This window comes from Capra hircus, chromosome 27 (genome assembly GCF_001704415.2).
Source record: "Capra hircus breed San Clemente chromosome 27, ASM170441v1, whole genome shotgun sequence".
In the NCBI taxonomy this organism is placed as follows: Eukaryota; Metazoa; Chordata; class Mammalia; order Artiodactyla; family Bovidae; genus Capra; species Capra hircus.
Genome location: NC_030834.1, coordinates 43,232,946 through 43,255,678, shown reverse-complemented (window position 1 = coordinate 43,255,678; position 22,733 = coordinate 43,232,946). Strand labels below are relative to the sequence as shown.

At 54.0% G+C, this 22,733-nt stretch overlaps 1 protein-coding gene across 1 annotated transcript in view; it reads left to right on the top strand.

Annotated features, from left to right (window-relative positions):
* Nucleotides 1-22,733, top strand: part of ARHGEF10 (Rho guanine nucleotide exchange factor 10) — a 63,071-nt gene that overhangs the window by 20,718 nt on the left and 19,620 nt on the right. Inside the window, exons 7-18 of the mRNA XM_018041816.1 lie at nucleotides 879-935; nucleotides 3,141-3,304; nucleotides 5,537-5,653; nucleotides 8,152-8,266; nucleotides 9,190-9,296; nucleotides 12,045-12,122; nucleotides 12,334-12,513; nucleotides 13,177-13,293; nucleotides 14,124-14,216; nucleotides 14,911-15,081; nucleotides 17,466-17,611; nucleotides 17,809-17,987. Coding sequence (XP_017897305.1) covers nucleotides 879-935; nucleotides 3,141-3,304; nucleotides 5,537-5,653; nucleotides 8,152-8,266; nucleotides 9,190-9,296; nucleotides 12,045-12,122; nucleotides 12,334-12,513; nucleotides 13,177-13,293; nucleotides 14,124-14,216; nucleotides 14,911-15,081; nucleotides 17,466-17,611; nucleotides 17,809-17,987 — 1,524 coding nt within the window. The remainder of the gene's footprint in view (nucleotides 1-878; nucleotides 936-3,140; nucleotides 3,305-5,536; nucleotides 5,654-8,151; nucleotides 8,267-9,189; nucleotides 9,297-12,044; nucleotides 12,123-12,333; nucleotides 12,514-13,176; nucleotides 13,294-14,123; nucleotides 14,217-14,910; nucleotides 15,082-17,465; nucleotides 17,612-17,808; nucleotides 17,988-22,733) is intronic.

Genomic DNA, 22,733 nt, shown 5'->3' with positions numbered 1-22,733 from the left:
AGGTGGCTCGGACTTGGGGTTTGACAGCAACACAAGAATATGCCGGGTTTTGACCCTGAGTTTACCCCAGGAACGTGGGAAGGGACAGTGGCTGCATGTCAGAGAAGAGGGAGGCTGTATTTACCTGGTTTTGTCTCCTGTTGCTTAGTAATCGTCACTCTTGTGGGTTCCTGGATGGAGTGCACTGTAGTTCCGTTGGTCTGCCTGCAGAGCAGGGAGCTCTCACAAATACGTACATGAGCTTCAAACAATGTTCTCCTGTGGGACCCCTGAGTCAGGCGCATGCAACGTCAGCCATGGAGGATCCCTACTCTTTTTTAAAAAGAGAACACTTTAAACAGTTTCCTAGGATACTAATGTTTCATGTAGTAGCTTTAGAGGTTTTTGTCCGAAAAGTTACGCATCTTTATATGTGCACGTGGCTGCCTTGCATCTGCAGTTGCGAGAAACGAGATGACGCTGTCGGCTGATTCCTACTCAGAGCAGAAGTGAATTTATCCCTTAGTTTCTGAGACTACACGCCACCTTTGTGTGTTTTGCATGTCAGAAAACATTAATTGCAATAACTTAAAAATGTTTATAAAGATGTGTAATTGAACGCAAAACAAACAAAAAAAAGGGATACGTTGGCCTGGAGGCCATAAACCTCTTCCTGGAGATATTTCACAGCCGCTCCATGTAGAGCTCTCGTTCCTTCCCCAGGAAGTGTTCCGCCATAAGAACAATGCCTGCACTCCGGTGGGGCCCCGCCAGTTACCATCCCTGTAAAACGAACTTGCGAGTGGCTGAAGCCTCGCCGGAGGCCGTGGGCCCCGTGAGTGCAGACTGCTCTCCCTGCGTCTGGGTCAGTTTTAAACTCTCTTTTCCTTTACTTCCAGATCCGGAGGAAGCCATTTACGACGATGTGCCAAGAGAAACTTCAGACTCTGAGCCAGGTTTGGTTTTGTCTGGAACTGAGTTTAACGGGCTGCAGTTTACCGGCTTCCTGCTGGATGGAAGCGGGCAGGTGGAGCCCCTAGGCCCACAGCCCCTGCGCGTCTGTGGTCGCGTTTTGTAACGTTTCAGTGTCTTGTTGATGCTGTGGGGTAGAACACTGTGTGTGCACACCTGTGCGTGTGTTCACACCCAACCCTGGAAGTTGGATGACTATCTCCAACCTCCTGAAAGAAGCAGGAGGAGTTAAAGATGTAAAAATACAAATAGAAAGATAAGGCGTGGAGGCTGGGAGGTAGCAGGTGACACACAGGAGGTCACGGAAGAAGGGACTACTAAGAATTTTCCGGGATTACAGACGTAAGCTCCCAGATTATACAAATACAGATCCAAAGCAGGGTCACGTGTGAATGCACACAGAGGCGCATACAGCTGAGCCGGCCAAGCACAACGGCCGGGGCATCGTAGCGGCAACGGGGGAGGAGCCGCCGCCACCGGGAGGAGCTGCAGCTCGGGAGGAACACGTGCTTCCTGACAGGCAGATGGTGCTCCCAAACTGCTAAAGAAAATGGAGTGTTCTGACCCAGATTTCCACATCCGGCCAAAGTAGTGTCCCGATAGAGACACAGGCAGCATCAGACGCAGGCTGGGGAGCTGGACCGCCTGCAGAGCCTGGAGGAACGGGCCATGCTGCGTTTCATGGGGAAGGGGTGCTGAACCCACAGAAGGCAGCAGAGAGCAGTAACGGGTGACCCTCGGAGGTGGTTAGCTCAGACTTAGCGCCCCTGCATTCAGAAAGCCTGATGCCAAATGACCAGGATGGAAGGTCAGGCCGTCATGCCCAGCAAGCAGGCTGAAGCCCATCCTAGCCCTGGGGGTGTGTCTCCAGAGTTCAGGTGTCTTCCAGCATGGGCTGGTTCAGTGTCGTTTCCCAGGGGACCAGGTGAATGACAGAAATCATATGCTTAGAAGGCAGTTGGTGTTAAAAACTCCTGACAGAACCTTCCCAGCCTCATAGAGGACATATTCTTAGAATCGACAGCAAACTTCCTATTTAAAAGCATGGACTCGTTTATTCATCCCCAAAGTGTTCTGGAGGCGATCAGGTCCCCAGAGCTGCTACAGCCTCAGCTAACAGAGGCTGCCTCCTGAGACCCGGCAGGACGGCAGCCCTTCCAGCCTCTTTATAAACAAACCTATTGGATCTTTAAGTGTGCTCCTGGGCAGTTATTTAAGTGCCTGCTACAAGCAACATGGGGCCAAGGCCTAGTTTCTGTAAAGCCAGGCTTGAACTGCATTTGGGGATAATTGGTCCTCCCTGGTAGGCTTCTCCCAGCACAGACAGGATGATCTGGGGTCTCAAAAACCAAATGCCAATGGCAGGTGGCCCAGTAGTGGCACTGCTGAAGGTGTCGGCCGTTCTGTTAGGCCAGGTGCCCCCTGTGCGGACAGCGCCTTTGTCGTGATCTGGAGGCGTGAACAGACGTGCTCATCACTAATTTTGAAATGACTGATGTGATAAAGACATTTAAATGCAGTAATAGTTTATGGGCTTCCCCAGTTGTTCAGCAGTAAAGAATCTGCCTGCAAGGCAGGAGAACCAGGTTCGATCCCTGGTTCAGAAAGATCCCTTAGAGGAGGGCATGGCTACCAACTCCATTATTCTTGCCCGGAGAATCCCATGGATAGAGGATCCTGGCGGGCTGCAGTCCATGGGGTTGCAGAATCAGACACGACTGAAGTGACTGAGCGTGCATGCATGCAACAGGTTATAGGTTTTATGGGCTGATTTTAGCACAGAAGCAGAATTCACGGTTGTTTGTAATACGCGTCACTTTCATTCGTATTTGATTATCATCCATCGGTGATCTGCCAGTCTGTGTAATCTGTTTATATTCCACGTATCTATCTAAATATCTTCCCTTCATCAAAAGTTCTCTATGGGCAGGAAATCATCTGGTATAATCGTGGTGGCTTCTCATAGACCAGTGGTCCTCTGGATGTGGATGGGGCTGGGGGTTTGTCAGAGCTTTGTTGCCCCCGCCCATCACTGCCAGGGGTCTCCCCCCGAGGCCCCACCACTGCTCCTCCAAGCTCTTCCCGGGTGTCTCCTCCCCAGCTCTCAGTGATGCTCTCACTCGACAGACATGCGCAGAGTAGCCAGGAGTTCTGCACTTTAATTCTTCATTTGGTGTTTTTGCACTCAGATGAAATGATTTATGATGACGTGGAGAACGGAGATGAAGGCGGCCACAGCTCTCTGGAGTACGGGTGGAGCTCCAGCGAGTTCGAGAGCTACGAGGAACAGAGCGACTCGGAGAGCAGGAGCGGGGTCCCCCGCTCCTTCCTGCGCGGCGACCACAGGAAGCAGGCAGGTGTCCCGGCTGTGTGCTGGGGGACAGCGTGCTCACACGGGCGTGTTGCCTCGTTCATGTTGTCTTTACATAACTGTTTTCTAAGATGTTGATGTGTAGTTTGAGGAAAGCACCTGATGTTAGCAAAAGAGAAGAGGCCCCTTATCTCATACAGTACAGTCCTGGCAGGTTGGGAAAATGAAATTTACATAAATGGAATCCCTCGACAGGCCCCGAGCGAGCTCCTTGTCTTGAGCATTCAGGAGGTAAGGAGGCATTCCCTGGCCATCTGTGCTGTGTACACACAGCGCTGCTGGTGCGCAGCCAGCTGTGTGGAGAGCCGGGCTGGTGGGCACAGCACAGCCCGCTGTCCTCTACGGGATGTTGTGGTCCTCGGCGTTCTGAGCACAAACAGGAAGAAGTAAAAATAGGTGTTATAGAGGATGTTACAGGACAAAGGCCCCACCCCACTGGGCACTGTCCTCCCTTAGCGGGACAGTCCTGAGACCAGGTCCGGGTTGAAGGAGTGGATTCCAGGCTGATGCCAGGGCCAGCGGGTGTAGATGGGAACCGGAGCACTGCTCACTGAGGGGCCTGGTGGCCAGTGGTGACTGGCCGTCCCCACTGCTGTGTTGTTCGCGTTTGGGCTGTTGGTGAAAGAGGGATTTGTATGGCCATCCACAGTCATGTCCAAGGGCACTCTGTGTTCTGTGTGAGGTTGACATGCAGGCCGCACGTGGACAGAGGCTGCGGCCAGTGCCTCACGACGCAATCGATAAATCACCATGAGTCACAGCCGCCTGAGGCCCTATAACCAAGCTGGTGGGCTCCTGGAGTGGCCTCCATGTATGTGTGGCTTATAGGTCATTCCAGGCACTGGGGTTCACTGGGGTTCTGTAATCTCATCCTGAAACTTAAGAAGGCTCTACCAACTGCTGGTGGTCAACCCAACTACCCGATGCTTACGTCTGTATGTATTTTTGGCCACGTGGCTTGCAGGATCTCTAGTTCCCCCGACCAGGGATCAAGCCCACGGCCCCTGCATTAGAAGTATGCTGTCTTAACCACTGGACCGCCAGGGAAGTCCCCCAACTACTCAACATTACTAACAAGCTTTTCCAGGAACCTGGCTCTTGTCTGTCACCAGAGTTATTACAGTGGAGACTTAACCAGGAATTGAAGTTACAGCTGTAGTTTTAATCGCAGCTGGTGACTAAGGTGACACTTGGCTTGTTCTAGCTGAGCCCAACGTTCCAGATTTAAGTGGAGGTTTTCAGTATGGTGCTGGGGCCTGATTTCAGCAGGATGAAACACCCAGTGGGGGCCTTGGAGAGCGGTTAAGAAACTCCTAAATTTTGTCTTCAGTGGGTAGGGGGTTAGTGCAAACCGGCTTGGTCCGGCGATGGCCTGTGAGCTGCGAGCACGATTTCTGGGCAGAGACTCTGCCCTCCTGGCTGTCCAGGCGAACCCGTGCTCCCAGATGCACCACGTAACATGCCGGAGGGGGTCGGGCGGCCGAGAGCGCAGAGCCCTCACGGGGGCCAGCAGGCAGCGTCCTGGGACAGGACAGGCGATGCTGTAACAAGTCCCTAGTTCCCTAAAGAGTCACGTTTCAAAACCTGCCAAAGAAGACTGATGTCCCAGACAGTCTCAGATTGGATCAGAAATTGCCCAGATGTCCTTGTCTGGGGAACACGGGACATGCTCACTAACGCGCAGGCCTTGGGTTGCACGTTGGAGACATCTGTGATGATACGAGGACAGAGTTTTTGAGACCTCACCCCATCCCTGGGAGCTGCAGAGGAAGTCACGTCAGTCTGGAGACTTAAAAGTTTACGTGGCCGTTACCAAACCATGCCCCGCTCAGTGTTGAACTCAAATTTCTTCTGCTTTGGTGCTGACATAAAGGAATAATTTTATATGTATTTCTACAGTTTGGGTCATTTTAAATCCACTAAAATGTAAACGCATGCTGGTGCCCAGATTTTTCTGTGCGTTTACTTGCTCTGGTTCAGCACAGAGGAGTCTCCAGCCTGGCTCACCTGGAGTCTGCCCTCTGCTGACATGTTTTACTCACTTGTGTGTTTATTTCCCGAGAGCCGGAGGGCTAGGACGGGGGGCCCGGGGCAGGAGGACGTTGGTGTGTGAACGTCACCCACCAGATGTGGCTCAAGTCCTCTCAATGTAAGACTGCCTGAAAGCGCCGGGAAGAGCGTGTTGTGAAAAGCTTGTGTCTCTTTGTGCTGTAGCTCTCCCATGACCTAACCCGCTTAAAGGAGCACTATGAGAGAAAGATGAGAGAGTTGATGGCAAACACGGTGGGCGCGGTAGAGATTCAGCAGCTAAAGCACAAACATGAACTGAAGGTGTGTGGTTCCCGCTGGAAATGCTTCTGCAGAAGCAGACTGTTGTTTAATGAGCAAGCTCACACCTGAGCTGCGGCGGTTCTCACGGTGCGGTCCAGGGGACCCCAGGGCCACCCAGACAGTGGACAGTCTCTGTCATTTCCCGGACCTCCTTTGTCTCTGTCCTTCCTGGCTTAATCCTCTGACTCCACGCCAGACTCGAGGCAGGTTCCCCCATGTGCAAACCAATGCATTTTTTTGTTGTTTTGGAAAACATAGTAACTTATAAAATGTTACTGGCTAAGATAAAGGTAAATAGTTTTGTTGTTTATAAAATTAATATTTAAAAAATATTCAACATTTTTTCTCAATTTTGACTCCTTAGACAATAAATACAGACAAACGCACCAGGTAAGCCGAAGCCCTTGGGGCTGCTTGGTGACTTTGTAAGCGTGAAGGGCTCCTGAGACCGCAGAGCTGAGAACTGCTGGCTTGAATGTCGTGGCGTCTGCTGTCTGAGATGGTTTTTAAAAGAGCACTGTCAAGTAACTTCACTTCAACTGGATTGCCGTCCTTCTGATGTTTGTCATTTGTTCAGGTGCTGAAGGGCACTTGCCTGAGACAGGTGTTCGTTCAGAAACGTCCCTGTAAATGCCACCAATGTGTGCTCCACGATTTTCAACTCAGGAGCGAAGCCCCCGGAATCATAGCATCTCCTTTGGCTCGGCATCAGGCTGGTCCCTGGGCAGGAAACAGGTGGCAGCCCCGGGGACAGTCGGAGGCCGGTGGGGGTTTCCGGGCAGCGCAGGGCGGTGTGTGAGGGAGACTGGCTCAGTGAAGAGATGGACACACTCAGGAAAGGACAGTGGGAAGTGCTGTGAGCGGCAGAGTGGGACCACTTGTCCACGGCGGCCACACGCCTCTCCTATGCTGGCGAGCGGGGCCCGGCGTATGGCTGGTGGCCGTGGGGCCCCGGTCAGCTGTTCCCTCCCCTTGGACCCCAGCACCTGTGTGGCTTCACTCAGAGGGAGCGTGGACCAAGCCGGGTCGTAGGCCGTGTCTGGCAGGAGGAGGGAGGATCTAGGGAGACTGTGGGGAAGGAGCTAAGGGGAGGCGCCTGGCAGCTGAGCAGTAGGGTGCACCAGCAGGGTGCAGGCACCGTGGAGAAGGGGTTGGCCAGCTGCCGTCCACGGTGGTCTCCGGACACGGCCAGGTTTGGTTGAAGGGGTGCAGGAGCGGAGGCAGAAGTGGCTTGGCCGTGTTTGACCTGGCGAAGGCGGGTGGTGGTGGGGTACAGGACACTGGGGTTGGGGTTGGCCAGACAGCGTGACCTGGGCTTGGTTTCCGTCGAGTTGGCTGGGAGGCCAGGCGCACATCAGGGAGGCCGGCTAAGGCTCAGGGACAGAGGGGAATTCGGCTGCAGGTACGCGCGTCCAGCACTAGACTGGCGGCCCCGGGAGTGGGTAACCCGCAGGGGCATGGCTCTTACACCTGGGGCGCACATTGGGCTGAACTGCTGGGTCAGCCGAGCCTCAGCCCCCAAGAGCCCCTCGGCCGGCGGCACTTTGTACAAATGCACAACCAGGTGGTGGCCCTGGAGGCCTGGCACTGGGAGGCCCTGGCCGCAGCCGTGGGGGGTGAGCTTGCAGGTGTTGAACAGCTGCCACCCCCTGGGGAGGATCACAGGAGGACGGGTAGGGAGGCATCGTAGATGGACTGAAGGGGTTTGTGTTGTAAAAGGCCATCTGGGTTTTCTCTAAACGATCAATCACTTGGTGCCGGATGGCCGGTACTGCCAAGATTAGCTTCCAAAGGACAAGAAAAGTTGATAAAACGCAGGGCACATGGCTGGGCGCTTTGAGCACTGGTGGCCAGTCTAAGTACTGTGCCAGGACCTGCCCCCGGGAATCAGGGTGAGCACGCTCCCCTGTGGTGGGCGGTGGTCTTCCTGACTCTTCAGTCCCCGCAGAGCAGGGGCTTTGCCGGTCCTTCCTGCGGGCTGGCCGTCTCTCTGTGCACATCCTGGCAGGTATTCCCACAGGCGCAGTGGTTTCTGGGAGTGGTCAGTATGAAGAGCCTGTGAGCCGCCAGGCCGGGCAGGGGGGGGTCTCCCCTGTATCCTGCGATCTGCCCTTTAACCTTGGGCAAACCCCCTGACGTCCGTGCCCTCAGTTTCTCCACACCCAGGCTTCTCCAAAGCTCTTGACAAGTGTTTATAATAAAAACGAAGGTCAACTTTTAAACACAGAAGGACACATTTTAAAAACTATGCTAAGAAAGGGCTCTTTTTTAAAGTCTCTTTTTCCTTTTTTTTTAAACCAATGAAAGCAAAACAGCCCCAAACCACCTCCCATCCCCCCTGACCCCACAACAGCCAAGAAAGCTCTCCCAGATCAAAAAGCCGATTTCAGATGATGTTTCAAGACCAGACTACTTGACAGTATTCTTTTAAAATGGATTAACAGCAAGGAGGAGTCTTCACCGAACTGCCCCGCTCACCCGGTCCCCCTTCCCTGCAGATGCAGAAACTGGTGAGGGCTGCGAGAGAGGGCACCAAGGACGGGCTGGAGAGGACAAAGGCTGCCGTGAAGCGGGGACGCTCCTTCATCAGGACCAAATCCTTCGTCTCTTCAGGTGTGTTTCCTCGCTGGGTCCCCTCCAGGCGGGCACTGGGTGGGGAAACTCTCTCCCCACAGCAGAAAGTAGGGGCCTTCTCCCAGGTGGTAGATTTCGCCACCCCCAACCGGTTCCTCCCAGCGGTCGGGTGATGGGGGTCCCTTGCTGTCACTCCCGGAGCCCCTGGGTTTTCAGGATGGTCGTTCCATCATAGAACATGATCACAGGGGTGCGTTCACCGTGCTGGGGCCCCTGGGCGCGTTTCCTGTCCCTTCCGGACTGTGGCAGAGCAGAGAGGCTTGGATCACGATCCTGTGTGCTGGTTTTTTAAAGCTCCTCTGACAGTTTTCTGAATTAGAAAATCTCAATATTACCTGAAAATTCCCATGTTTTTCTGGTTTCTAGCCATTCTGTGGATTCTTTAGATTACTTAGCTGCATCTAAGTTCGTAGAAATGAATTTAGTTCTGGTCTAAAATTTTTGATGTGGGGGGAGTTGTGCTTTATCAGAGTTCTAGTGAGAAAGGCAGAAAGTCAGGAGGTTGCTGAGCCTCCCTTTGGTTTTACCTGACTGTGGAGTGTTGGTTCTGAGTAACTCAGAACTGCCTTTATTTGCTTCTGACTTTGGTTTATGTTATAGATTCAGAAACTGAAATATGTGTTTCTACTCTGCCATCTAGGTGTTCAAATGACACCTCTGCCTTTTTGAAGTTAGATTGCAAGTATCAAAAACTTCAAATATTGACAAACTCTGTGTACCCCTTGTGGGAGGGGCTATTTTCTGGGTTTGTTAAAGTTTCACTTGACTCATCGCTGGGTGGGAAGGACGCTTGGGGCTGAGGTGTCTGCCAAGGGCGCCACTCTGACGGCAGCTTTACTGCCCCGCAGTGTTATAAACGCCCCATTTCAACATCAGACTAGCACGCTCTGTCTTCCTTTAAGACCACAGATCCTGTCTTGAAGAGGAGCAGAACGTGTTCATCGATGTGGACTGCAGGCACCCCGAGGCCATCCTCACCCCGATGCCGGAAGGCTTGTCTCAGCAGCAGGTAGGGCTTGGGGCGGGGCTGGCACGGCAGGGCCACGCTGACCTCTCCGTCCGCCTGGCCTCGGGCCTCCCTGTCCTTAAATACGTTAGGTGTCCCCGCTGTGTGGTTGTGAGCACGCGTGGAAGGTCTGCTTCTTTCTGAGACTCACTCACGCTCATTCATGTTGACGGCCAAGAGACCAGGTGTGAGTGTGTGAAGCGTCTGTGCGATGGTGAGGTTAGAATACAGATTTCCCGTAACTCATGAACGTAGCCAAATGTAAACGAGTTTCTTAATCTCTGAACATAGGTAGCAGAGGGGAAAAAATTCAGTGGTTTCCATTGACTATGTTTGGGTGAAAGGGGAGGAGGGCGTGAGGGGCGAGGGCATGCCCCAGAGCCGGGGGCCTTCGGGGGAAGGGCTGCTGGTCCTGGGGGGTGTGACTTGAGTCTTCCCACGTGGGCAGCATGGCGCAGTTCATGGACGCTGAGAGAGACCACCGACGGCCTAGGGAGATGACAAAGCTGGACGGACGTAGGCGGGCAGTGAGGTGATGGTCGACATAGACGCACGCATCTCGCACATGAAGCGCACGCATGAAGCGCACGCGTGCGTACGGCGTGCAGACCAGGAAAACCCTCCGCGGTCAGTTCAGAGTCCGATGGGAAAGGTGGCGGGCTGCCGCGAGGAGACGGTCCGCGACCGTCGGGTGAGGGCGGGGCCGAGGCGAGCGGGCTTGTGCTCGGGAGGCCGTGCGCGAGTGCGTCAGGAGGCTGTGTGCTGTGTGCGCGAGGCGCGTAGGTAGGGCAGGCATGCGTGAGGAGGGCGTGCGTGAGCAGTGTGTAAGCGCCGCCCCCGGACAACGCCCCGTCAGCCGTGCGTGGATTGGGAAGCCTGAAGTCTGGGGACCGGCCCCGGGCGCGCTGTCCACATACTAGGGTTGACTGAGGGGTGTCCTAACCTGCGGGGGCCCTCCAGTCGGGGCAGATTTGGGGTTTTATCTTAATTTTCCATTGTTTTGATACCAATTCCAGGCCCTTTGACCTGATACATCAGAATCATCTCAGGACTTAAGCAGAGTATTTAATACCTGGGTTCAGTTCAGTTCAGTCGCTCAGTCGTGTCCGACTCTTTGCAACCGCGTGAACCGCAGCACGCCAGGCCTCCTTGTCCATCACCAACTCCTGAAGTTCACTCAAACTCATATCCATTGAGTAGGTGATGGCATTCAACCATCTCATCCTCTGTTGTCCCCTTCTCCTCCTGCCCCCAATCTTTCTCAGCATCAGGGCCTTTTCCAATGAGTCAGCTCTTTGCATCAGGTGGCCACAGTATTGGAGTTTCAGCTTCAGCATCAGTCCTTCCAATGAACACCCAGGTCTGATTTCCTTTAGGATGGACTGGCTGGATCTCCTTGCAGCCCAAGGAACTGTCAAGAGTCTTCTCCAACACCACAGTTAAAAAGCATCAATTCTTCGGCGCTCAGCTTTCTTTATAGTTTAACTCTTACATCCATATACGACCACTGGAAAAACCATAGCCTTGACTAGACAGACCTTTTTTGACAAGTAATGTATCTGCTTCTGAATATGCTGTCTAGGTTGGTCATAACTTCCTTCCAAGAAGTAAGCGTCTTAATTTCGTGGCTGCAGCCACCATCTGCAGTGTTAGATCCCCCCAAGTTCCCAGATATTCTGACTCCAGACTTGAGACAGTGTCTGGGACTCTGAATCTGACCGTCTATAGTTTGGGGGCAGGATCTAGAGCAAGGGGTCTGTGGGCTCATAGACACATCTGTGTGTGCTTTGAAGCATTCGCCCTTTAAACATGTCACTCTGTTCCTCAGGTGTCCCTCAGGGTTGGTTTTTGCCTCCATCTCGTCCTGTGGAAAGGAGTCACGCTGACGCAGCCAGGCGCGGCTTCTGCCACCAGGTGGCGCCGCGGTTCCTGGGACGAGCATCCCACTGCGCAGCTGGGGGTGGGGAAGAGCAACCTTGCTATGCTTTTTACGCTCTGCTTCCCGTTTACTGGCAAAACCAACTTTCCAAACTGTGTGTCGCCTGGACAGAAGTGCCAAGTGTCGTCCCTGGTCTCCAGCAGGCACCTTGGGGCCAGAAGCTTGTGCTGGCACGCCCTCAGGTCGTGGGAACAAACCCCAAAGTGATGTCACTACTTCGAGTGCAGGCGTCTGAGATCTGAGGGGGCGGGGACTGCTCTGAAACGACTTTGGTGATTCACTCGCTGCGCTTCTAGCCTTGGAGGCTTTGAATGGCCTCAGAACAAAACAGATCTACACCTCCACCTTCCAAGAGCTTTTAAAAAAAACTTTGGAATAATGATTTTAGATAAGTGTTGCTAATACGGTTCTTTGGGGGAAGACTGGAAAGTTTTTTTTTTTTTCTGAACTTAATATGTACACGGAGTATATATTAACCCCATGTAGCTCCACGCTGGGCATGCAGAGTACACAGTCAGTTCATTTTTATTGTATGAGTGAATGAAATTGTTATTAATGCCATGATTTTGCTGTTGCTCGAGTTGTGGTTTATAATTTGTTGTTTTTAAAAAACAACAGAATTGTAGTATGGGGAAGTATGTCTTATGCCCATCATGGTAGATCGTTAATATATTTTAAGGCCTTGGGAGGTTTCACTTACGTACTGTTTTGAACACGGAGAAAGTCTATCAGTAAGCCTCAACAGAAGTTAAATCTGTTTGCTGTGTTTTCTGAGGCAGTTTTTAACCATTGTGTTTTCAAACTCCCAACAGGTCGTAAGAAGGTACATTCTGGGCTCGATCGTTGAAAGCGAGAAAAACTATGTGGATGCTCTTAAGAGGATATTGGAGGTACCCAAATATCACACTGTTTTGTCTTTTATAAATTATAAAATACTCAAATTTGCAAAGTTCTTAAACGACTCTGAGAGTTGTGTCTATGCATTGACATCGAGAGTCATGCAGTTTATTTGGACACACGTGTAATTATAGGGCGAGCTTCTCTGTGTTCCTTGTGGAACCTGAGAAAAGCCTGGGCCGTGCTTGTTGGTCTCTGCCTCAGCAATATGAGAAGCCGCTGTGGGAGATGGAGCCCAAGGTGCTGAGCGAGAGGAAGCTGAGGACCGTCTTCTTCCGGGTCAAGGAGGTGCTGCAGTGCCACTGCCTGCTCCAGATCGCGCTGGCCGGCCGCGTGGCTGAGTGGGACTCGGTGGAGATGATCGGAGACGTCTTCGTGGCCTCGGTAATGCGGCTGGTGCACGCGGAGGGTCTGCAGGGCTCCCTGGGCTCCAGGGCCCCCTCCCTTCTTCCTTGGATGCCTCAGGGTGGGTCTCCTGTTGGTGCAAGCCCGGCTGACCCTGGCTGAGCCTGGACGGACACTGCGGACCTCCCGTGGAGGCCGGTCTGCGGTCAGGAGGCTCTGCGCCCCTGTGTGCACCTGGGGAAGGATGTGGAAACATCACAGGCCCAGGTGCCCCGATGCGTCTCAGACCACACAGAGTCATCTCCATGTCAGGTCAGGATCCCAGGACATCCGCACACTGAGGTGCCCGACCTTCTGTCCACAAAGTGCTGGTCAGCAGCAGTTTAAAGGAGGACGTCTGTGCTTGTCATCTTTATATGACTGCAGTCAGGGACTTTCTTAACTGACAGCCAAATCGCCACGGCTTTGAGCTGGGAAGCACTGAAGTACCTTGGGGTCAGCAGAGTGAGAGCCGCAGACTCCTAACAAGTCTGCTTAAAGAAAAAAAAATCACTCTTAGTCATAATGAAGTTTATTCCGTGAAAAGAGCACGGTGACAGAGAGGTTGCTGTTAGTGCAGGTTTCGCTCTTTCATCCTAAGCTTGGCGAGGAGGCAGTGAACCCTACGTTACTTTAATTTCTCGATTTTCTCTTGTATTACAGTTTTCCAAATCCATGGTGCTGGATGCTTATAGTGAATATGTGAATAATTTCAGCACAGCTGTGGCAATCCTTAAGAAAACGTGTGCTACAAAACCTGCTTTCCTTGAATTTTTAAAGGTAAACACTTTAAGTTTTTTGTGTGTTTTTTAACATCCTTTTGTCCTTCTGATGCAAAGAGCTGACTCACTGGGAAAGACCCTGATGCTGGGAAAGATTGAGGGCAGGAGGAAAAGGGGACGACAGAGAATGAGATGGCTGGATGGCATCACCAACTCAGTGGATATGGGTTTGGGTGGACTCCGGGAGTTGGTGATGGACAGGGAGGTCTGGCGTGCTGCGGTTCATGGAGTCACAAAAAGTTGGAAATGACTGAGTGACTGAACTGAACTGAACTGATAACAGATTCGATGCCAAGTACTTTGTAGTGAAATTTTACCAAGTTTCTCCTCTAAATGTATAACGTTATTTATTATAATGATTTTAGCACTAATGGGACCCTCGTTATTGGATCAGTACCAGAAATAAAGATGAATTTTTAGTGGTGAAGTAGCTTCTTGAAAACCACCTTTGTCTGCACATCCTTAGAAGGATGCAGCCAGATGGGTCGAGGCGGAGACTGCAGACCAGACCCCAGACCCAGGCCCGGCTGCTGCTGGTGACCTCAGGGTCAGGCTCTGGGATCTGGTCAGAGGGCCCCTTGGTCTCCAGGGCGGGCAGGGAGCAGACCCCCTGAGGATGAGCCCCACGGAGCTGGAAGGGCTCCGGGGTCTGCCCCTCCTCTGACCCCGGGGTGCGCTCCACCCTCCCAGGAGTGGCTGCGGGAAGCCGAGGAGGTCCCTGGTGGGCGCTGTGGGTGGTGTGCGCTCCTCCCCGGGGCTGCGTCCCGCGGGCGGGTGGGCAGGTGGGCGGTGTGGTCTGAGCTGGGGTGACGGGCCTTGTCCCTGCAGCAGTGTCAGGAGTCCAGCCCTGACCGTGTCACACTGCACAGCCTGATGACGAAGCCCATCCAGAGGTTCCCGCAGTTCATCCTGCTGCTCCAGGTGAGGCACCCGCCGCCCCTCCGGGTCCTCGGGGGGATGGCAGGCTCTCAGCCCCGCTTCATCCTCCGGGTCGCTTATGTCAGGGCGGGCCCGGGGCGGGGGGTGGCGGGACGGGGGAGGGAGGGCAGTCTGCGAGGTCTCCAAGGTGACAGCGCCCGGCTCGTAGACGGCCCTCTCAGAACCCGACTCGGAGTCTGGAGCTGGGCGCCTGGGTGCAGGTGACCGCACTGTGCCCCTGCGGGGCCCTCCCTGTGCCCCCCAGGCAGATGGCACTCAAAGCCCAGTACTAGGACTCACGCCTGGGAAGGAGATCCGAGTGTCTGTGGGTCCCCTTGCCACGCTCTTGCTGAGACCTGCACCCTGACCGTTACCAGGGCAGAAGTTTCTGAGATCTTGGCGAGCCGGCCGTGGGGTCCTTCCCTGGAAACGCGATCTTGTTTCCCTTCCCACCCCCGATTAATGAGTCAATTTTGTGTTTGCAAAAGGAGCTTCGAATGTTCAGCCAAAGCATGATTCACTGAGTTGGTTGTCCTTTCCCAGGGCTTATTTTATTCCCCAGAAGCAGCGGTGCCAGAACCCTCCTCCCCGCCGCCCATGCTGGAGCCCTGTGATGAGGGGGTGGGTGTGCCTGGTGACCATCTGCCCCCTACCCGGCCTCACATGTCAGCCTCCCCCTGCCTTTTGTCTCCTGAAGGACATGCTGAAGAACACGCCCCGGGGACACCCTGACCGGCTGCCCCTCCAGATGGCGCTGACGGAGCTCGAGACGCTAGCAGAGAAGCTGAACGAGAGGAAGAGAGACGCCGACCAGCGCTGTGAAATCAAGCAGATAGCAAAAGCCATCAACGAGCGGTACCTGAACAAGGTGGACGCTTTTCTGCTCTGTAGGCTGTTTCCGCTTGTGCTAATGAGCTGTGGCTCTCTGAGCCACTTATTATTAATCCCCTGGGACCTTGGTGGCGAGTCTCTCTGGGCCCAGAGCTGCTGACCAGGGTCCGCAGAGAGCCTTTGCGTTGCACGCCCTGGAAAGCGCACACAGAGCCCACCTGGTCTGAGCACTTTTCCTGGAAAGCGGCTCCTAGGCTGACCAGGTCCTCGGATGGACCCAGAGCCCAGGGAGGGTTAAGAGTCGCTCTTCTAGCTGAATTTTACTTTCAAAATGCAACGTTCCCTCTTAGTCCTACTTGAAGCATGGACATATGCCGGGAGCCAGTGTGAGGAATCCCGCCCGTGACAAGGTCATGAGGCAGGAAGCTGACATACGCAAGGCGTGCTCAGACTCTTTCTATACATCATTTTGTATACAAAATGATATACGGAAAGAATCTGGGTTGCGAATGCTACATAATTTTGTATTACCCATTGATCTCCGTGTTTTATCAAAAGTATAAAAGGCCTTCTGAACAATAAAGGATGGGGGCCAGGGGCCGGGGGCCAGTTTCTCGGACCAGTTTCTCGAACTAGTCTCTCGGCCTGGTTTCTTGGGACTCTGGCTCCCCCCATGTCTCTCTCTCTCCTCTTCTCTCCCCTTTCCTCTCTCTGCTCTTTACTTTAACTTCAGGCTGAATCTCCATCTGGGGCGCGGAGGCTCGCCAGGTCTACTTACTTGCCCCGGCTGTTAAGACCCGCACGAAAGGGAGCTTAAGGCGAGGCACCCTTAGATATTCAAGCGGGCGCCGGTGGCCCAACGTAGATGGTGCAAATTCCTTGTCTGGAATTTTATTGGCCTTCCGCGTAAACCAAGCTATTCAGCCCTCTTCCTCCACTTAACCTTCTTACTACACTATAGTTTCTTAATCTAATCTTACATTAATAAACAAACAAGTCTTTGCACGCCAACGCCGTCCACCCTTCGAGTTCCCTGGATCCACCGGGGCTGGACCCCGGCAGACATCCACAGAAGCATAGGCAGTCACACATGGTCTTACCTGCCTCGTCCATGCGGGACCAAGCTGCATATGTCATGCAGAAGGGACCCAGAACTCAGTGTAAAGGCGGCTCCTCTGCAGAGCTGTGTCTCAGCTTTGTGTTTACAAGGTCGTGTTCCTGCCACAATAATCCGGTCTCACCTAGGCTGTGCCATTTTTATTTGAAGCTCTTGTTCGCAGGAAGCAGTTACTGGATACGAGCCATGTTGAAGAGTTACGTAAAATAGTCTCTGTTGCTACAGTCCCCTTTGTTTCTGTCAGCAGGGGTCCTTTCCTACCGGATACAGACACCTAATAATCTAACTGCAAGCAGTTTATGGTCGTACATTTTAAGCTCAGGTTTATAAGCAGAAAGTAGCGTTCACAGATGTTCTCAGCAGGGTTCATGTTGTTTAAAGTCCTGCTTCCCCGTGGTACCCGAACATGTGGGAACCTAGGGCAGCCGGCGTGCTCTGAGGGTGGTATTACTGATGGGTGAGTCAGCAACATTCAGCTTCGTCCCCGTGAGGTCGGCCAGCCGGGATGGGTGTCTGGCCCAGGGATTCCTGGTTTCCTGCCAGGCTAAAGCGCTAAAATAAGTCTGCCTCCTGCATGAGCTAAGTCATTTTACCATTGAATCTGAAGCACCTTTCCTTTGGAAACAAAGAGTGTCTTGTTTGGCTCAGACAAGTAAAAACATGGCCAACCACAAGCAGTCAGGATGTTAACGTCACTACGATATCCTTCGGGAGAAGTAAAAGCAGAGAATAAAGACTCCCACAGACTTTCCAGGTCGAGACGGCGTCCTGAGTAAAGGAAAGGTGGGGGTGACCGTCCCTGAAGACTGGAGTGTGTATTCTGAGGAGTCATTGAAAGAGAAGGGTTGCAGTGAATGACATGGGAAAATAAGTGAGCCTTCTGTGGCTGAGTCAGCATATCTTGGCTGGAGAAACTGTGCTCGAGGAAGGAAGTTAGATTCCCGCCACTGTTTAGATTCATTTAAAAAAATTGCAAGACTTCTCTGGTGGTCCAGTGGTTGAGATTCCGCCTTCCAATGTGGGTGGTGTGGGTTCAGTCCCTGGTCAGGGAGAGAAGATCCCACATGCGGCAGGGTGCAGCAAACACTAAGTAAGTCAGTTAGAAAAGAAGAGCATGGTTTTAAGGGAAAGGGAAAAGGGTTTAAAAGAGCTCTATGCTGCACGCGCGCAAAGTGTGCTTGGAAACACAGGGTCTCTCTGCAAAGAAAAGAGAGCCTACAAAACTTGGACACTGTCTGCTCCTGTCTCTCATGAGGCTTCTTTCTCATCTCTTTTCTTTTCCTTGGTGGATTTTGAATACCTAGCTCCTAAGCAGCGGCAGTCGCTACCTCATCCGCTCTGACGACGTGATAGAGACCGTCTACAACGACCGGGGGGAGATCGTGAAAACCAAAGAGCGCCGGCTCTTCATGCTGAACGACGTGCTCATGTGCGCCACGGTCAGCGCCCGGTGAGTGGGCGGCCGGGGTCAGCCCGCGCGAGCTCTGTGGTCACGGGCGGAGCGGGTGGCGTGTCCCCTTCCCGTGGACACTGTGCAGAGCCCAGCTGGTGAGCATGTCGGGGGTCTCTGTGGCGTCTCCCGGGAAGAGAGGCCTGGAGACGTATCCCCGTGGTTGTCGCTGAAACCAGGGCCCCCGCTTCTCGCAGCGCTTCCCACGACAGCAGTGCGGCGACGTCAGGCCAGAGGTACCTGCTGAAGTGGAGCGTCCCGCTCGGGCAGGTGGAGGTGGTCGAGTACGGCGGCGGCGAGGGCACGGCAGAGGGCGGCCGCTGTCCCGGGGCCCTGCGCCCGAGAACCTGCTGGCAGCCGGTGCCAAGTCCCGTGAGTGACGCTTCCGGGGCTGAGGCAGGAGGCATGGGTGGCGCGGTCCTTACGGGGGACGTGTGGGGAGTGTGGACACACGCCAGCCGGTGGCTCATCTCTGAGCCGTCCTCTTTCGGAGTTGGGAATGGGGGCCTGCCCTTGGGATGTCATCAGTCTTTCTGATCCCCATCCTGAACTGTGCCCCCCACCCCCAGAAGCTGGGGTGGGGCCCTGCTCTCTGCAGAGGGCGTGTCGTGTGGCTGCAGAGAGAGTCCCAGTGGGCGTGGGCCGGGCTGTGGGCTCAGCTCTCTGCCTTGTGTCCTTCCGTCCCCACGGGGGTCATGCCTGCCTGTACCCCTCACAGAGGACTCGGGGAAGGGCCCAGCACTGCGCGGTGCTCCGCAGTCCTGCACGCAGTGACTGTTAGGAGAAGGTCTGTGGACCCTAGAATTCGAACTTGGTGTCAGAGTCGTGGTCGTTACTTTCATCTGTGTTTTTTTGGTCTAGGTTAAAACCCGGCTAAATTGTGCTCACTCACTGGCCTCAGCCCCTGAATTGTGGAGTACTTAAAGTACAGTGAAGGGAACTTCCCATAAATTGTTTAGAAAGGTGTAGCTTTTCCGAGTGAGCATGCACGTTCACTTGGGTCTAGGGGGACAGGAAACAGGGCCTGCTGGGTCCCCGCTGATGTGGGGTCTGCTCACTGCTTGCCCATCTTCTTCGCCTGATGCTAACAGTCACGAGTCTGGTGACCTGCTTGAGGAGCAAGCTTTGTGAGCACGTGCTGTTAGACTCCTGAATTGCTGACGAAAACTCACGCTGCTGTTTAAACAGTGTGCGTACTGTCTCAAGTAATAACCAGAATACCAGTAATAACCAGTAATAACTTTATCACGGGTTTTCCTAAGGAGTGACCAGCTGAGGAGTAGGGGGAGGGAGGGAGAAATAGTCTCCAAATTGACTTGATTACTAACATTTTCACTTAATAAAGAGCAACATGAAGATGTGAAAGTTCTTAAAAATTTAGCTAAATGACTTGGAAGGATAGCAGATCCTCTTACGTCTTGTTTTTGTGAACAGAAATAATGTTTCTGTGCCTATTACCATGGAAGCAAGCCCAAGATGTATTTGTGATCACGATCACCTCATTGTGTTAGATCTCCAGGGATGCCTTCGATCCATGAAATAGATGCTTTCCTGGGAACAGTGCGTTCTCTTGTTCATCTTCTAATTTATGGTTCATGTTGAGCCAGCTTAGGATAGGAGTCAAGTCAGCATGTTAAAAAGCAAAACGCAGGATGACTTGATTTTTAAAGTGTGACACGCAAGAAAAAACCCAGATTGGTTCACTGCTGCCCTTGAGCCCTCGGTGATACCAGAAACTTCTCACCTGCCCCAGCAGATCAGGCACACAGTTCTCACTGTCCATCAGGAGACAGTGCGTCCCTCTGCAGAGAACACCTTTGCTTTCATTCTGAGTTTAGGGTTGTCCAGCTGCTCAGCTCTGGCCTTACAAGGGCAGTACTGGCAAGTCTTTAATAGGACCGAGACCACTGACTGGCCCCCAGGTAGACCCCGGGACCGAGACGTTGCCATGGAGATGGGCCCCTAGATCCATCCCCATCCAATGGGCCTCTTCCTCTTGTGGTTTCAATTACACACATGGTTGGGCGCTGGAGAACAAAGCCTAAGGTCGGAAAAGGAAAACATGATCGTTGCTGATAAGGTAGTAAAATGCCTTCTCTCGGAACAGAGGCGAGCAGGGCGACCCTGACTGCTAATGCTGAGGGAATGCCGGCCTCTCGGGGAGAAAGGTTAGCCCGAGTGTCCCCGGCGGGCCCATGTCACGCGTGGGTGGTGACGGCCGGCCTCTGACTGCAGCAGAAAGGTTAGCCCGCGTGTCCTCACTGGGCCCGTGTCACACATGGGTGGTGACGGCCGGCCTCTAACTGCATGAGAAAGGTTAGCCCAGGTGTCCTCAGCGGGCCCATGTCACGCATGGGTGGTGACGGCCTCGCAAGAGGGTAGCCGCAGTCCTCAGCGGGCCCATGTCACGCATGGGTGGTGACGGCCGGCCTCTGCAAGAGAAAGGTTAGCCCGCATGTCCTCAGCGGGCCCATGTCACGCATGGGTGGTGACGGCCGGCCTCTGCAAGAGAAAGGTTAGCCCAGGTGTCCTCAGCGGGCCCGTGTCACGCATGGGTGGTGACAGCCGGCCACTGACTGCAGGAGAAAGGTTAGCCCGCGTGTCCCCAGCCAGCCCGTGTCATACGTGGGTGGCCTCTGACTGCAGTTTCCGGGTGGGGAGACTCCAGGTTGGGGGGCAGGCGTGGTCTCGGCCCAGGTGTCCCAGGGACGGGCGCTTTGCAGAGCTGCCACCCGTTTAAAAGTCTCAGTTCTGTGTTAGATGTGCTACTTTTTAAAGCATTTATTAATTTTAAAAATTATGGTACTCTCATGTAGCACAGTTCACCCATTTTAAGTGCACGGTGAACAGAAGGTGGGGGGCCAGGGTGTGCCAGGTGCTGAGCCTGGAATGGGGGGCTCTGCTGACTTGTGGTCCTCTGCACACAGATGCGGTCAGCACTGTGGGCCCGGATATTCACCTGGGATTAGTGTGGGAACCTCTGTGGTTTCCCCAACTGTGGAGTGGGTCTGATTTCTAGCTCTGAGCTGTGAAAGGTGAGTGGGGGAGTAAATGGTCTTTAAAAGGCCTTCTCAGTTAGAACTAAGGTCTGCTAATTCTGTAAGTGTGGGCCAACGGAACTCAGGTCAGGGCCCTCTGGGGCTTTTCCCAGCTCTGGGACAGAGCGTGATGCTGTCCAGCGCTTACAGAGATGCTGAAAATGGTCCAGGTGTTTGTCCCATGGCAGCAGGGATGAAGGATTTGTCCAGGTTCACCCTGGAGGGAGGGCAGGTCCTGTGGGGTGGACAGTGAGTTGCCCACGTGGACAGGGTCCGCCCCTTGACCCCAGCACCAGGCTGAGCGCGGGGTTCCTCCGGCAGGTCTGGGCAGCTGGGAGCCTCCTGTCTGTGAGCCGCTCATGGGCCAGCCTGCCTCAGTCGTGCCGGAGTTTTCACAGAACAGCTGCAGCGCCCTCGTTGATGTCTCTCCTGATGCTCCCGCACTTCTCATCCCAAGCTATTTTGAGAAGCTGAGTTAGAAACCCTGCTCCCTGATGTTCACATGACTGTTGTGCTGTTTGAATGACTCTTTTTTGAAGTTCAGCACTGCAGGCTGGGCTGCTGTCGAGCGGTGGGGACAGCGTAGGCCTCCCTGCCTGGCAACCACAGCTGTGGGAGGAGGGCCCTGCAGAGCCGGGATGGAAGGCGCCTCCGCCCTGTACCCTGCCTCTCCTTGGGGGGTGCCACATAAGGCCTCAAGCTTTCCACTAGGTGTGGAGCCTTGCAAGCCAGAGGCCCTCGGCTGGTTTAAGTTCAGGAAGTTATTTTGCAAAATTCTGTGCCCCCCACGTCTTAGTTTAACTCTGCTCCATGCTGTCACAGGAGGTGGGTTTATGAGGAAATAAATTTCCCTTATGGCAAAAATAAGGTGACACTGGATTCTTCATTTAGGATTCTCATAACCTCAGTGCAGTTTCCACAAGTGGCCCTTAGACCACCCTCAGTTTGCAAGAAATTGTGCCAGGTGGGCACCGTGGTGGGTATTGAGGGGCTGTGTCCACAACATGGGCACTTGGGGGGCCTTTGGGGCAGGGGATGAGCTGTCAGACCCTCAGAGACATGTGCACAAGGTGGGGAAGGCGTTGCCACCTGGCCGCTGGCCTGTCCTGAGGACAGTTCCTGAAACGTTTCCGCAGCGGGAGCAGTTGTGCAAATTCTGATGCATGGCATTCTCGGAAAATCACTCCCATTGATTTCTACGTAGTTACTTAACGCTCACAATTGGCAGTGAAAACGAGGCATGGCTGGGCCTCTGTCCCAAGGGGAGATGCGCGCTCGGGCTCGGGCACGGCTGCAGCTGTGGGCAGAGGAGCTGTGCGGGGCACCAGCAGCCACTTGCGGTGCCTCCCTGTCTGGGAGCAGGCACAGACCAGGAAGGCCTGCGGTGGATTGGGGTGACGTGCACGTCAGGAGCCAGGGGCACCCCCACCGTCCCTGCTGGCCTCTGTCTGCGGCCTCCTTGTTGCCCGGTCCCCCCCGCCTGGAGAGCTCTGGTCCTGGAGGCCCCCGGTACCTGGTGTGTGCTGGGTGCCTGGGGTGACGCAGGGCCCTCGGGCGCAGAGCTGCTGCCAGATGCGTCTGCTGAGCCCCAGCCTGCGCCTCTGGGGGTCTCTGGGCACAGTTGCTGCGTCCTTGACCACACGGACTCCGCTTGGCTTTCCAACCCTGAGATTTCAAGCCTGTTGCAGTTTCCATGGAGACGGGCTGGGTGAGAAGCCGTCTGCTTCCCAGGAGCCATGAGGTCTGGGTGGGGCCACGCTGGTCAGTGTTGCTCCATCTGCGTGATTTCCTACTTTGCGAGGATGCTTCTGTGGTTCTGACCCGTCACCATCCAGCACCGGGTGCAGGGAACTTTGTGCTGTTAGAACTTTTCTGGAAAGTCTCAGATTACTTCAGAATAATGAAAGGTCAGAAACAGAAAAGCATCTCCTTACCTGGAAACAGTCACCTTAAAAATCTCTGGGTGCGCTAGACTCCGTTCTCGAGTCTCCTTCCTCGAGCCCTGGCGGGAACACGCTGGGATTTGTGCGCAGTAGTTTTCCAGTATCGTTTGGCTGCGCCGAGTCTTCGCTGCCGCACTTGGG